This window comes from Taudactylus pleione, unplaced genomic scaffold (genome assembly GCF_031769625.1).
Source record: "Taudactylus pleione unplaced genomic scaffold, aTauple2 ptg000026l, whole genome shotgun sequence".
NCBI lineage: Eukaryota > Metazoa > Chordata > Amphibia > Anura > Myobatrachidae > Taudactylus > Taudactylus pleione.
In genome coordinates this window covers 13,564,550-13,576,713 of record NW_028284428.1, presented here as the reverse complement: position 1 = coordinate 13,576,713, position 12,164 = coordinate 13,564,550, and the positions used below count along the sequence as shown (strand labels likewise).

General features: G+C 41.7%; 1 protein-coding gene across 1 annotated transcript in view; it reads right to left on the bottom strand.

Annotated features, from left to right (window-relative positions):
• Window positions 1–12,164, bottom strand: part of POLA1 (DNA polymerase alpha 1, catalytic subunit) — a 477,386-nt gene that overhangs the window by 414,985 nt on the left and 50,237 nt on the right. The window contains exon 9 of the mRNA XM_088451643.1: window positions 7,490–7,646. Within this exon, the coding sequence (XP_088307769.1) occupies window positions 7,490–7,646 (157 nt within the window). The remainder of the gene's footprint in view (window positions 1–7,489; window positions 7,647–12,164) is intronic.

Here is a 12,164-nt window from a genome sequence, read left to right as displayed (position 1 = left end):
ACCCCCCCCAGAAACTCACATCCCCGTGTGCCTCCAGCAGCCTATCGCCTCCCTCTGTGTGCCATCAGCAATGAGAGGATTTAGGGGGTGGGCCACTACTAATTACAGCTGGCGCACTGGCACGCAGACATGGACAGACAGAGCCAGCGCAATTTGAATTGGGCGCCGGTCGCGAGACAAATGGAGCTCGCAGACCGGCAACCAATCAGGAGCCGCCACTGCTGATTGGCTGCCTCTACATGAGCTCTGATTACCTCGCAGCACCAAATCAACACCGCTGACACTAAGGTCTGTCTAGGCGGCCCTGACTGGACCAGCCCATCTCTGGGTGCAGGTGTGGCAGCTTAGCACAATAGCAGCCACAGTAGTTACGCCACTGTTTGCAAGCATGTTAGCAAAAAGTGAGGTCCTTTTCAGGATCAATGGAATGGAGATATAGGCAAGGACAATGTAAACAAATAAAGGCTGTAGGTGCACTCCAGAGTCCAGTCTTCAACCGGTCAACGCCGGGTTTACCAATAATGAATAAAGCAAACATGATTTCACGATGGTGATTCACCAAAAATTGTCAAAGAGTGAGCAACACTAACTCCATATTTCCACTTTACTCCAGTGCAAATAAAATAAATTGTGCCAACATTATAATGGATTCTCTAAATGTTTTTATTAAATAAAAATTCAAATATTCTTTGCAACTGTCACTACTGCCTTTCACTGACTCTATAAGTAATTATTTTCTTTCTACTGTATTGATATCCACACCTCTATCGTTGCTGTCCTATGGTGGTTAAAGATCAAAAGCTCATTGTCAACTTCTACAGTTAGGCTGTGAACTCTAAAGCTAGGTACACACACTGGAGCGATGTCAGGACGATATGCCGTTCCGTAACGACATATCGTCTACATCGCTCAGTGTGTACCGACGTTTGCGCTCTCCTGTGGTCGCTAGCGAAAGTCGCCAGGTTTGATGTGCTGCACATCAAACCTAGCGATATCACTAGCGGCCAATGCATTGTTAATGAATGACGTAACTGTGATCGTTAAGTTGTTTATTAAAGTTGTCCAGTGTAGACGCACAATCACTGTTGACGGGCATTTGTTCCGATTTCAGAACGAATGCCCGCAGCTCTAGTGCGTACCTAGCTTAAATCACAAGACTGCTGCGGCTCCCTGTTAAACACAGCACAGAGGGAAAGTGAAAGAACAGGGTAAGCAGGGAGAATATTCTGCTTATTTCCCCAGTAGAAGAACAGACTTTTGTACTGATCCTATTGACTATGGTAACTCCTGCCCTGAGAAGAGGGAAGCTACTGTGTCCTAGAGTACCTCTAACAGGTCATGTTTTGTGTATTTCTTTAATCATGCACAGAGAGTTATTCTATTTTGCTGGATCAGTAATTAGCACACCTGCTTCCACAGACAGAAATCCTCAAAACATAGCCTGTTGGGTCCTTGAGAGTTGGAGTTCAGAACCACTGATCTAATTTAGCTACTGTATCTGCTGAACTATTGTATTTTAAAACTCCTAACAAACATTTCAGCAGCCAAGGATACATTTCTTTATCATTCTTATTATGCCAACGCGGGAACTTTCTTTCAGCCTGGACATATATTTATATCGGTACACATCTTGTGGTACTTGGAAGTCCAATATGTATGTGGTGTTATAGACTACACTAGGGGCACCTATGTGTATAATAACTACATAGGATGAACAGATTGTGCACTCAAAAATTTGTGTAGCTTTAGCGACACGCAGCATTGCATTAAAAACTTGCCCTTCAAAGTTAAAATGTGCCCTCAGTTATCCGCACCCTGCCCTAAAAAATCCTAGAGTGAACTACTCCTCAAGATTACAAAAACAATTATACTAACAAAGGAGGGAATTCAATTAACCCCGATAATTTTTTGGGCACAAACAAGCTGGACTTTTCGCCCCATCTGTTTTAAGGCGCATACACATAGGCTCTATGTGTTTTCGCAAACAGCTTCCCGAAAACAGGTTTATTGGGGGGGAAAAAAAAATGTTGGTGCTGCCGAGGTCTTGAAAAAAAAATCCCCGATAAGTGCTGCAGGCGTCTGTGCTTCGTGTCTAATAGGATAGCCCCGGGGGTTCAAATAGCGCGGCTAATTGAATTTTCCCCCAAAGTATTTACTAATGAGGATACTGACAAACCACATCTCTAAGTTCTTACATTGCTATCATGGAGCAAAAGTAGCAAACACATTTGGTTCTCATGACATAGACAAGTGGTGCAAATGCTTGAGATGCAACAAACATGCCATTTCATGGGTCTCTTTTCCTGTCATATAGTTGCTAAATATTTGTTCAACAAGTTATAAATTTATTCCAGAAAATGCTATCTTTCAATATTCCATAAGCACAATTATATACTCTTAAATTAGATTATTTATAATTTTGTAGGATAAAAGGGTTAGGTACGGTATCCCGAACGTAGACGGTCATAATACAGACAGTGGCATCCCAACAGTCAGAATCCCGACAGGTTTCTTGAAGTATTATAGCCCTTACCCTAACTCACTCCTCCGCAGCCTAACCCTCCTGTCCCACAGCCTAACCCTAACCCTCCGACCTGCAGCCTGACTCTAACCCTCGCCTCCTGCAGCCCAACCTTCAACCTTGGGTATTCTGATGACAGTCAGGACTCCAGAGCCAGTATTCTGAGCGTCGGCATCCAGACTGTGGAGAAGTCGACTACATCCCAGATAAAATAGCCAGGTATACTTATAACATACATATTTTCTTTGCTTGCAATTAATCATTAATAGCTTACAGGTTAATGATCATTTTTTTCTAAAAAATTATTGACAATTGTTTTGTACAGTACAAACATCAAATGCCTCATTTCTACTTGTTTTTTAGATACTATATAATTTTAGTGCCATGTCAGTTTATGTACTTTTAATCTGTGTTAAGAATGCATATAAAATGACAAAAAAAAAACAAAAACAGTGGATATGTACAGCATACACTAATGCAAGGTCATGTATTGAGAACTTTGATCCCAGTCATGACCAAAGCCCATAAAAAGGGGTTATTGATGAAACGCCACCCCCTAGCCGAGAAAACTGACGTCTGTCATAATTGGCCATTTCCAAACGATGTACTGAAATTGTCCTTCATGCACCATAAAAGATACCATTTTTTTCACGGAGACAACCTGAAGAATTGACTGGACAGGTTGTGATGACACTTGTTCCATTTCACTACCAACTGGAGAAGATTTGAGTGGGACTGAGCAAATTAAAAAACTAAATAGGTTTGAGCCAGTAAAGACTTTACTACACTTCTCAGAGCCTGAATCTTGTCTAGTGGCAAAAATTCTATTTAATGCTGTGTCGCAAAGTAGTCCTAGGAAAATCATATACTGAGTGAGAATTAGACTGGTCATGAGACAAGCACATGAATTGTCATCCTGATTCAAAGGTCATCTAAATAAGAAAAAGGACACTCTCCTTACCATGATCTTTGTGAAGGCCCCTACTGCCATTGCCAGATTGAACGGAAGTGTGAATGTTGATTTATGACAGTGAGTCTGAAAAGGAATCGGTATGAAATACAGACGGCTGAATAGCCAGCTGTTCTCATACCGACACCGAAAGCCCGATCAGCTACAATCACGACTGGGGCTGGTAAGTAACTTAACCCTCCCCTGTCCCCCAAAAAACCCCTCCCCCCCTGGTGGTGCCTACCCTAAGTCCCCCTAAACTTAAACTCTGCCCCACCCCTTGCGGCTAACGCTAACGTGTTCCCAGTTACCTTCATTAGGGATGGCGGCTGTCGGGATTTCGGCATGGGGTTAAAGATAGACGTCGGGATTTCGCCGCCTATCTTTAGTCCCAGGTCGGGCTTGTCTTGTCGGGATTCCGAACAGCCAGCATCTCAGCTACCAGTAATCTAACTGCAACCCGTCTGAGAAGGCGGATGCCATTCCCACTCCATCCCACAGAAATCCACTCACCCAGGTGTCTGTAGTTGAATTGAACCACTTGTTCCTGAAGAGAAAACAGGCCCACTCCATAGGAGATCCCAACAGGCATTTTGAACTTGCCTGTTGTAGGTTTTGAGATTCGCCTTTTTCCAAAACTATTCTGCTTTTCTCTGCCCTCCACATAAAGTGGAAAGTAATGAACTCTACAAAGCCTAGCTCTTGGAACATTAGCAGGCAAAAAGCTGCCCTTTCCACCCCTAATTATCTTTTCTAATTCCGAGAACAATACCCAAAAACAAAATAGACTCAAGAGACACCTTAGATTCTGAGTCTTCCCAACTATAAGGCAGAGAGGGTAAGTCTGGGCAGAATTACTACAAGAATTTAAAGTCTGAAATAGGTTCTGATACCGTTCCTTATGTTCTGTGTAGCACCTATCCCAGAAGATGACTACAGCTTCCAATGTCCAGTCAGTGCTTTAACGGGCATTCCTCACAGAAACAACCCTGCCAAAGGGGAAGCTGAAACAGCAGTGAGCCTACTCGCACTCACTCGATCCTGCTGGTATAATAGTGCTAGACGGGGACTGGTAAGTCATCAGCAAGCTATTTGTACCGGCACCTGAGGTTCTGCTGAGCCCCAGTGTCGGTCCAATGGTTAGATTGTGCTTCCTCTCAGCTCCAAGCAAGGGGAAAAAACTGTTGTGTCTCCAGAGTGAGATCTCCTGAAGAAAGGCCATCAGCCACACAGTGTGACGGAAACGGCCTGCGGCGATAGTGACCAAGTCCACCCTCTGAACGTCAGAGAGGAGGAATAACAGTACGACAGTATAATGGCTTTCCTGCACTTAATCCTCCATACTAGCACATAGTGACCTGAGTTGGACGCAGAAACGGACACAGCAGCGTCTATTGGCAGTTGCCTTGCTGCAAGTTTATGCAAATGCAGATACAAAGTCCTTCCCTGGTGTACATGCGTGCATCCGAATGTGCAAGGACTGAGACGCTCACTCACAGCGTCCGTACACACAGTAATATTGATTGGTACCTCAGACGCCACCATCGGCCTCACCATCAAAACTAGCACCAGAACTATGGAGATGCAGTTTCTCTATCAGAGTATGGCCTCCTATGTGAGTGGTCGAGCGCTTGTGCTCACAAACCACTTTCACAGACACACTTACGACACTCCCATAACACACCAATAAAATGAACCATCTCCGTGAAGACATCTAACTGTTACCGCCCAGGAACGACCACGACAATTTCAATACACTTCTCTTCCAATACACTGCTCCCAAAATTACAACTGGGACTGTCTGAACACAACCAGGACACGTGCACAGTAGCAAAAAAAAAAAAAAAAATGGCTCCACTACACCCAACATCAGCAGTGCGTACACCTCTGAATCAGACTCAGTGTCTCAGTGTGTTTACATCTGCCTGTCAGCAAGTTAAACATAAATACAATAATTTAATGCTGCTGTAGGCAGTACAACACAGAGAAGCGCCTGCTCCTATGGAGACTTAGAAGAAACTAACTCCACACTAGTGGATATAGCAGGGGATGAGCCAGGACTTCATTAAGAATTTGTTGAAGTGCCTAAAGCTCATACAGCCACCTCTATACCACTAGTTCCAGTGTCACCCAAAGGATACAAAATAAAGATTTATTCCAAAATTACAAACATTTTCCACATAAAAGTAAGCAAATTTCACCAAGACATACAGTGCATCCGGAAAGCATTCACAACGCTTCACTTTTTCCACATTTGGTTATGTTACAGCTTTTTTCCAAAACTGAATAAATTAATTTTTGTCCTCAAAATTCTACACACATATACCCCATAATTTAACGTGTAAAAAATTTGAGACTTTTGCAAATTTAATGAAAGGTAAAAAAAAAAAAAAAAAAAAATTTTAAGTTTTCACAACCTTTGCTCAATACTTTGTTGATGCACCTTTGGCAGCAATTACAGCCTCAAGTCTTTTTAAATATGATACCACAAGCTTGGCACACCTATCTTTGGGCAGTTTCACCCATTCCTATTTGCAGCACCTCTCAAGCTCCATCAGGTTGGATGGGAAGCGTCTGTGCACAGCCATTTTCAGATCTTTCCAGAGATGTTCAATTGGATTCAAGTCTGGGCTCTGGCTGGGCCACTCAAGGACACTCACAGAGGTGTCCTGAAGCCACTCCTTTGATATCTTGGCTGTGTGCTTAGGGTCGTTGTCCTGCTGAAAGATGAACCGTTGCCCCAGTCTGAGGTCAAGAGCACTCTGGAGCAGGTTTTCATCCAGGATGTCCCTGCACATTGCTGCATTCATCTTTCCCTCTAACCTGACTAGTCTCCCAGGTCCTACCGCTGAAAAACATCCCCACAGCATGAAGCTGCCAACACCATGCTTCACTGTAGAGATGGTATTGGCCTGGTGATGAGTGGTGCCTGGTTTCCTCCAAACATATCATCTGGCATTCACACCAAAGAGTTCAATCTTTGTCTCTCATGGTCAGAGTCCTTCAGGTGCATTTTGGCAAAACTCCAGGTGGGCTGCCATGTGCTTTTTACTAAGGAATGACTTTCGTCTGGCCACTCTACCATACAGGCCTGATTGGTGGATTGCTGCAGAGATGGTTGTCCTTCTGGAAGGTTCTCCTCTCTTCACAGAGGAATGCTGTAGCTCTGACAGAGTGACCATCGGGTTCTTGGTCACCTCCCTGACTAGGGCCCTTCTCCCCCGATCGCTCAGTTTAGATGGCCGGCCAACTCTAGGAAGAGTCCTGGTGGTTCCAAACTTCTTCCATTTATGGATGATGGAGGCCACTGTGCTCATTGGGACCTTCAAAGCAGCAGATATATTTCTGTACATTCCCCAGATTTGTGCCTCGAGACAATCCTGTCTTGGAGGTCTACAGACAACTCCTTGGACTTCATGCTTGGTTTGTGCACCGACAAACACTGTCCAAGTATGGAACCTTATATAGACAGGTGTATGCCTTTCAAAATCCTGTCCAAACAACTGAGTTTACCACAGCTGGACTCCAGTTCAGCTGTAGGAACATCTCAAGGATGATCAGTGGAAACAGGATGCACCTAAGCTCAATTTTGAGCTTCATGGCAAAGGCCGTGAATACTTATGCACATGTGATTTCTTAGTGGGTTTTTTTCTATTAAATTTACTAAAATCTCAAAAAAACTTTTTTCAAGTTGTTATTATGGGGTATTGTGTGTAGAATTTTGAGGACAAAAATGAATTTATTCCATATTGGAATAAGGCTGTAACATAACAAAATGTGTAAAACGTGAAGCGTTGTGATAACTTTCCGAATGCACTATATATGAGTTTTTGGGTTGTTAACAAAAGGTATAAGCTTATTACAGATACAGTGGTGTATAGTAGAAAGAACGCTAAATAAAACATTAATATTACTATATTAAGTACATATTAAGTACATAAAAGTAAAAGCTCAAGAGAAAAATGTTCCCAAGAGGAATTGGCATTCTATTTTGAAATTTATTTTCCTTTGCAACTTACTCATAGGGTTTCCTATCAACTTCCGCTGTCACCTCCTTTTTAAAATTTGGTTCCTCTTTCACAGTTGTGCCAAGTTTTGGTTTTATGTCCACACTATCTTCATCCATGGGTTCATCAAAATCATCGTCCGGAAACTCAAGCATTCCTTGGTCATCTTCTAAAAAAGCACATCAAATGAGTAATTACTTTGTAACATGATTTGTAATGAAAGAGCAGACCCAGCATACAGAAGGTAGTAAATCAGTACAGCAACATTATTCACAATTTTTCACCTTTTAAGTCTCCTTTCAATAATTGAAATTCGAAGTTCTTATATAAACAGGTATCAAACAGCTGCTTTTACTAAATAATGTACATATGTAAACATAGAGCCTGAAGCCTTGTTGAACGTTAATCATCCGTAAATGCTCCCTCATCACATGCACAGAAGTTGGCAATTTTAATTTACCTAAGAAAGATACCAGTCATACAAAACTATGCACAACAACTAGCAAAGACATCCAGTGTCCTCCAAAAGCGTTAAAAGGTTTTAACTGAACTGCAAAAATTCCAATGAGGACACTGGATCCAATGGGGACATCCCAAAGTAAGGGTACGCACAGAAGTCGCAGACCTCCCCATGTCCTTAGGGTGACAGTGCTATATCGAGAGGCTTCCAGCAGCGCTAGAAGAGAAGCACTCAGGCAGATCACAGGACAGTGTGAGCAGTGATATGCGTGTGCCGCACACGTGTATTCATGGTGGTGCAATTTTGGAATGCACTGAATATTGACAGTGAGCTATGCGGAGGCCAGGTGGTGTAGACTCCTTTCTTCCATGCTCAAGGCCATCGCCAGTGCTAGCGGTGGTCACGCATGCTCCTTCCTTCTAAATTCTTACTGAGCATGCAATGGAAAGATGTTCACCACTATATTATAGATTGGCATCCAATGATGAAAAAGTATTAAATATGTAGATTTATGCAAAAATGTGTACTAAATACCAGGTGGTTACTTGGCAAAGTATTTCAGTTGAGACCCCATGCCACCCAAGAGGTATCCATTGAGGGTTTAGATTAGAATGAACATTTTCAGCAACAGGTTGTCCTATCCCAATGTAAGCTTCTAGTATTACCAAATAAATCCTTCCTGTTAATACTGACCAGCCTCTTTTGTTGGCCATCAGGTTATTCCTCAATTTCCTGGTCATGAAGACATAGGTGCTCAATGTCCTAGCAACAAGCAGAGATCGAAGAGAGCAGTCATCTTCTGTCAGATTATGCCAGCCTGAGGCCGGGAACACAATATTTTCATTTAGATAATATTTGGAAACCATCAAATCCAAAGGTTCTCAAATAGGTGGCTAAAAGGCTACCAGCACCAAGTTAAGAGCCCAAAGAGCCATTGAAGGAACATATGTACATTGCACAGGCATCTAAAAAGGAAGGCGCCATGGACTTAACAGACCTGATTAAAGAAGCAGACGCCATGCTGAGCCATCCACCATGCTTAGAATGTCTTTGTACTGGCACTAAATTGGCCAAGAAAGTTTTTGTACAATCACCCAAATGCTTCTCATTACTTTTTTTTTTTATCATCCACGTAAGCAACACTACCAGAGTGTACATGTAGATCAGATGGAAGTTCCAAGGAACAGACTTGTTATCTTGCAGAAGATCCCTCATCCTGGTGCAGACGTCATCTTGTTATTATTCGCTTGTCCCCATCTGACTGAAGACTTACAAATGAAGGGGACCATTCCCCGTGACGAAAGGTATAACTAATGAGAAAATCTGCTTAGCAGATTTCTACCCTGGGATGACTGGAACGTTATGCTCCACCCAACTGGTGCTCTCTCTCATAGCCAGGGAGTACTTGATAATTTCTTGAGGCTTTATGGAAGCCACAGCAGTGACATTTTCCAAATGGATAGTAATGGCAAAAATAGGTAAGCAACAAAGCCTTCAATACGGGCCTTTATCCCAGGCCTTTTGAACCCTAACCAAACATAAAATATAATATTTTACAGGATTTATATAAACTATTGATGTTTCCTGACTTCTCCACCGTACATGACAAATTTGGCCTTTATTCCAAATGTTTCTACCTATATCTTCAATTGTGCCATATTCTCTCTTCTTGCTTTGGTACACTTCGTAGACTGCAATATTCTCCACTTGAAACGTTTTGCCTAGTGCAAGCGAATCAACATGGGCTCGTTTAATCTCTATATGGCCTTCTGGACTCTCTCAACCAACCGGCCAAAGACGCTTATGAATTGTCATGCCAGGTACACGTATGAGACTCTGGTACTGGAGGAATTGGCTAAGATTAGGGAAAATTATGATAGATAATTAATTAACGTTAGAATAAAAGAAAACATCTTCATATGCATGTTCAGATAGTACCTACATGCTATTTTTTTTCTTTCCTCTGAAGGGTGTTGGAGGGGCTATAGATACACGGGCATGCTGTGTCACATTTAGTGGTCTTGTCTGAAAATTAAAATGTTCTGGTTTTCGGTCCATTATTTAATCTACTTGATAACTGATATTGTCATGCCCCAGTGTCTCTTACTCTCTTCCTTCCGAAATCCATTTTCAATGTAGATAAACATGTATAACTGTGTTATAGCTTTAAACTGGAAGTAGCCAGAGCATTTAACCACCTTCTGCCCTGCAGAACTCAATTTGGAACACATACCACATGGAACATATATCCTGAATTATGCAATACCTCCCAATACATTTGCTAGCATCTGGGCACCCTGGGTTTCCTATGATGAGGCCTCTTCCTCATCAAGATAAACTGCTTTTTTTCTGCTCTCTCTGCATACTAATAGACCCACTTTTCTCTCTTACTTTCCCACTCCCCCTTTGTTGTTCATTCACTTCTTTCTTCTACTCTCATATGTTCGCACCCTTTTCACTAGGTGCAGCTTTCACTGCTTTGTGCTCTTCCTTCTCAATATCTTTTATATCATCTTTGTCGGCAGACTGCCTATTGGTTTTCCCTAATTTTGGGTGTCTATGAATGCTCTACTATTGTGTTTTGTTTTGTCTGTGCTGCAGTCTCTCAGAGATAGCGGGGACATCGGCAAAAAAACAGTCCAAACAGTAAGTACCCGAATGTGTGGTCCTTATAGTCCTTAGATGGAGTAGATGGCTTCAACGCGTTTTCAGGAGCTCTCTCCCCTTTACAGTGTGGATCTGTTTGTAAGTCCTGCTTGGAATATATCCTGCTGTGTTCTATTTTATTCTATGTTTTACAAAGCTATGGATTTTATTAGTAGGTCTTAATAAATCACTACCTGCTTCTATTGGGTATCTGCGTGTCATAAATGAGATAGACGCATCCCCCAGAGCTACAGATTAAAGAAACTGTTACGGCACTCGAGACAGAATACTAATGTAAGGGTCTCCTTTTAAAGATTTATAACTGTTGTATCATTTAGCCTGTGATGGTGAAAATAAGAGAGAGAAAAAGAAAGATACCTTTATGGACATTCGGGTGAGAATTTTAATTTAAGCCTTGGTCTTTTACCCCTCAGAACTAAGAGATACAAGCAGGATTCGATCCATCACATTTTGTGCAGTATACTCATATTTCTAAGAGCTAGCGCTGGTTGACCTGTTTTTTTCCTTTATACATATCTCCAGGCTATCAGGGTGTGCCTGTTTTCTAAAGTCGTACTAGCTGCTGAATTCAAATAAGCACAGGTTTGAATTACTGCTTTTGATTTAATTGATGTTTAACAAAAGATTTGACTCCTCTTTATAACCAGCATTGAAGAGCAATGCATTTCATTTCCATTTAACGCAATTTGTAAAATTCTTGAATGAAACTACAAACTACATTGCCTTGAGGATGGAAGCCATTTTTCCTGGATCTTCATACAAAAGCGAATAGACAACGGTCAGATTAGACTTTTTGGAAAATATAATACAACTTTGAGATTCCAAGTTGTGGCCTGTTTTCAGAATATAATCCTGTAGCAAGATCAGAGTTCGCTTTGACCAGCACCCCCTTATGGATATTGGTTTGGAACATGGATGATTATTACACTATGAAATAAGTCATTTAATTACTCAGTATATTGTTGTGAAGCTTACACCCTGATATAAAGCTTAAAAATATATGGAGTCTTAAAATTCATAAGAGAAAGGTTTTTCCCATCAACTGTCCTAGGACCTAATATACCATCTCACCTTCTTCAGCACACAGTGAAGTTGAGAATTTTTCCACACTAACATGAATGCAGTCCACAGGGTCAAAGTTAAGGCCTACCCTTACACATAAGACATGAAGTACACATCCTTGATGTCTATGAATACCATGAACTTTTCCCATTCCATTCTGCTGATGACCGACTCACAAAGACTCCAAACTGAACCTGTCCACCCGCAATTGCAAGTTTATGGATTTCAGATTCAGAATAGGATAAAAGGAAGTACAATTTTTTTCAATCAAGAAGATAACTGAATAAAAACCAAATAATTTCTGATGTTCAGGGACTACATTAATCAGGGACTGGAAGTCTTACCCTAGAGTAAAACACAGGAATACGTGATGTAAAATAATCTGGGTGGAAATTTCAGAGCTATAATGTAGCCCTCACTTACTATTCAACTCACCCAGGAATCAGTGGAGAAATGAAACCACTGGCCCTTGAAGAGAAGCAGATCACAGTAGAAGAT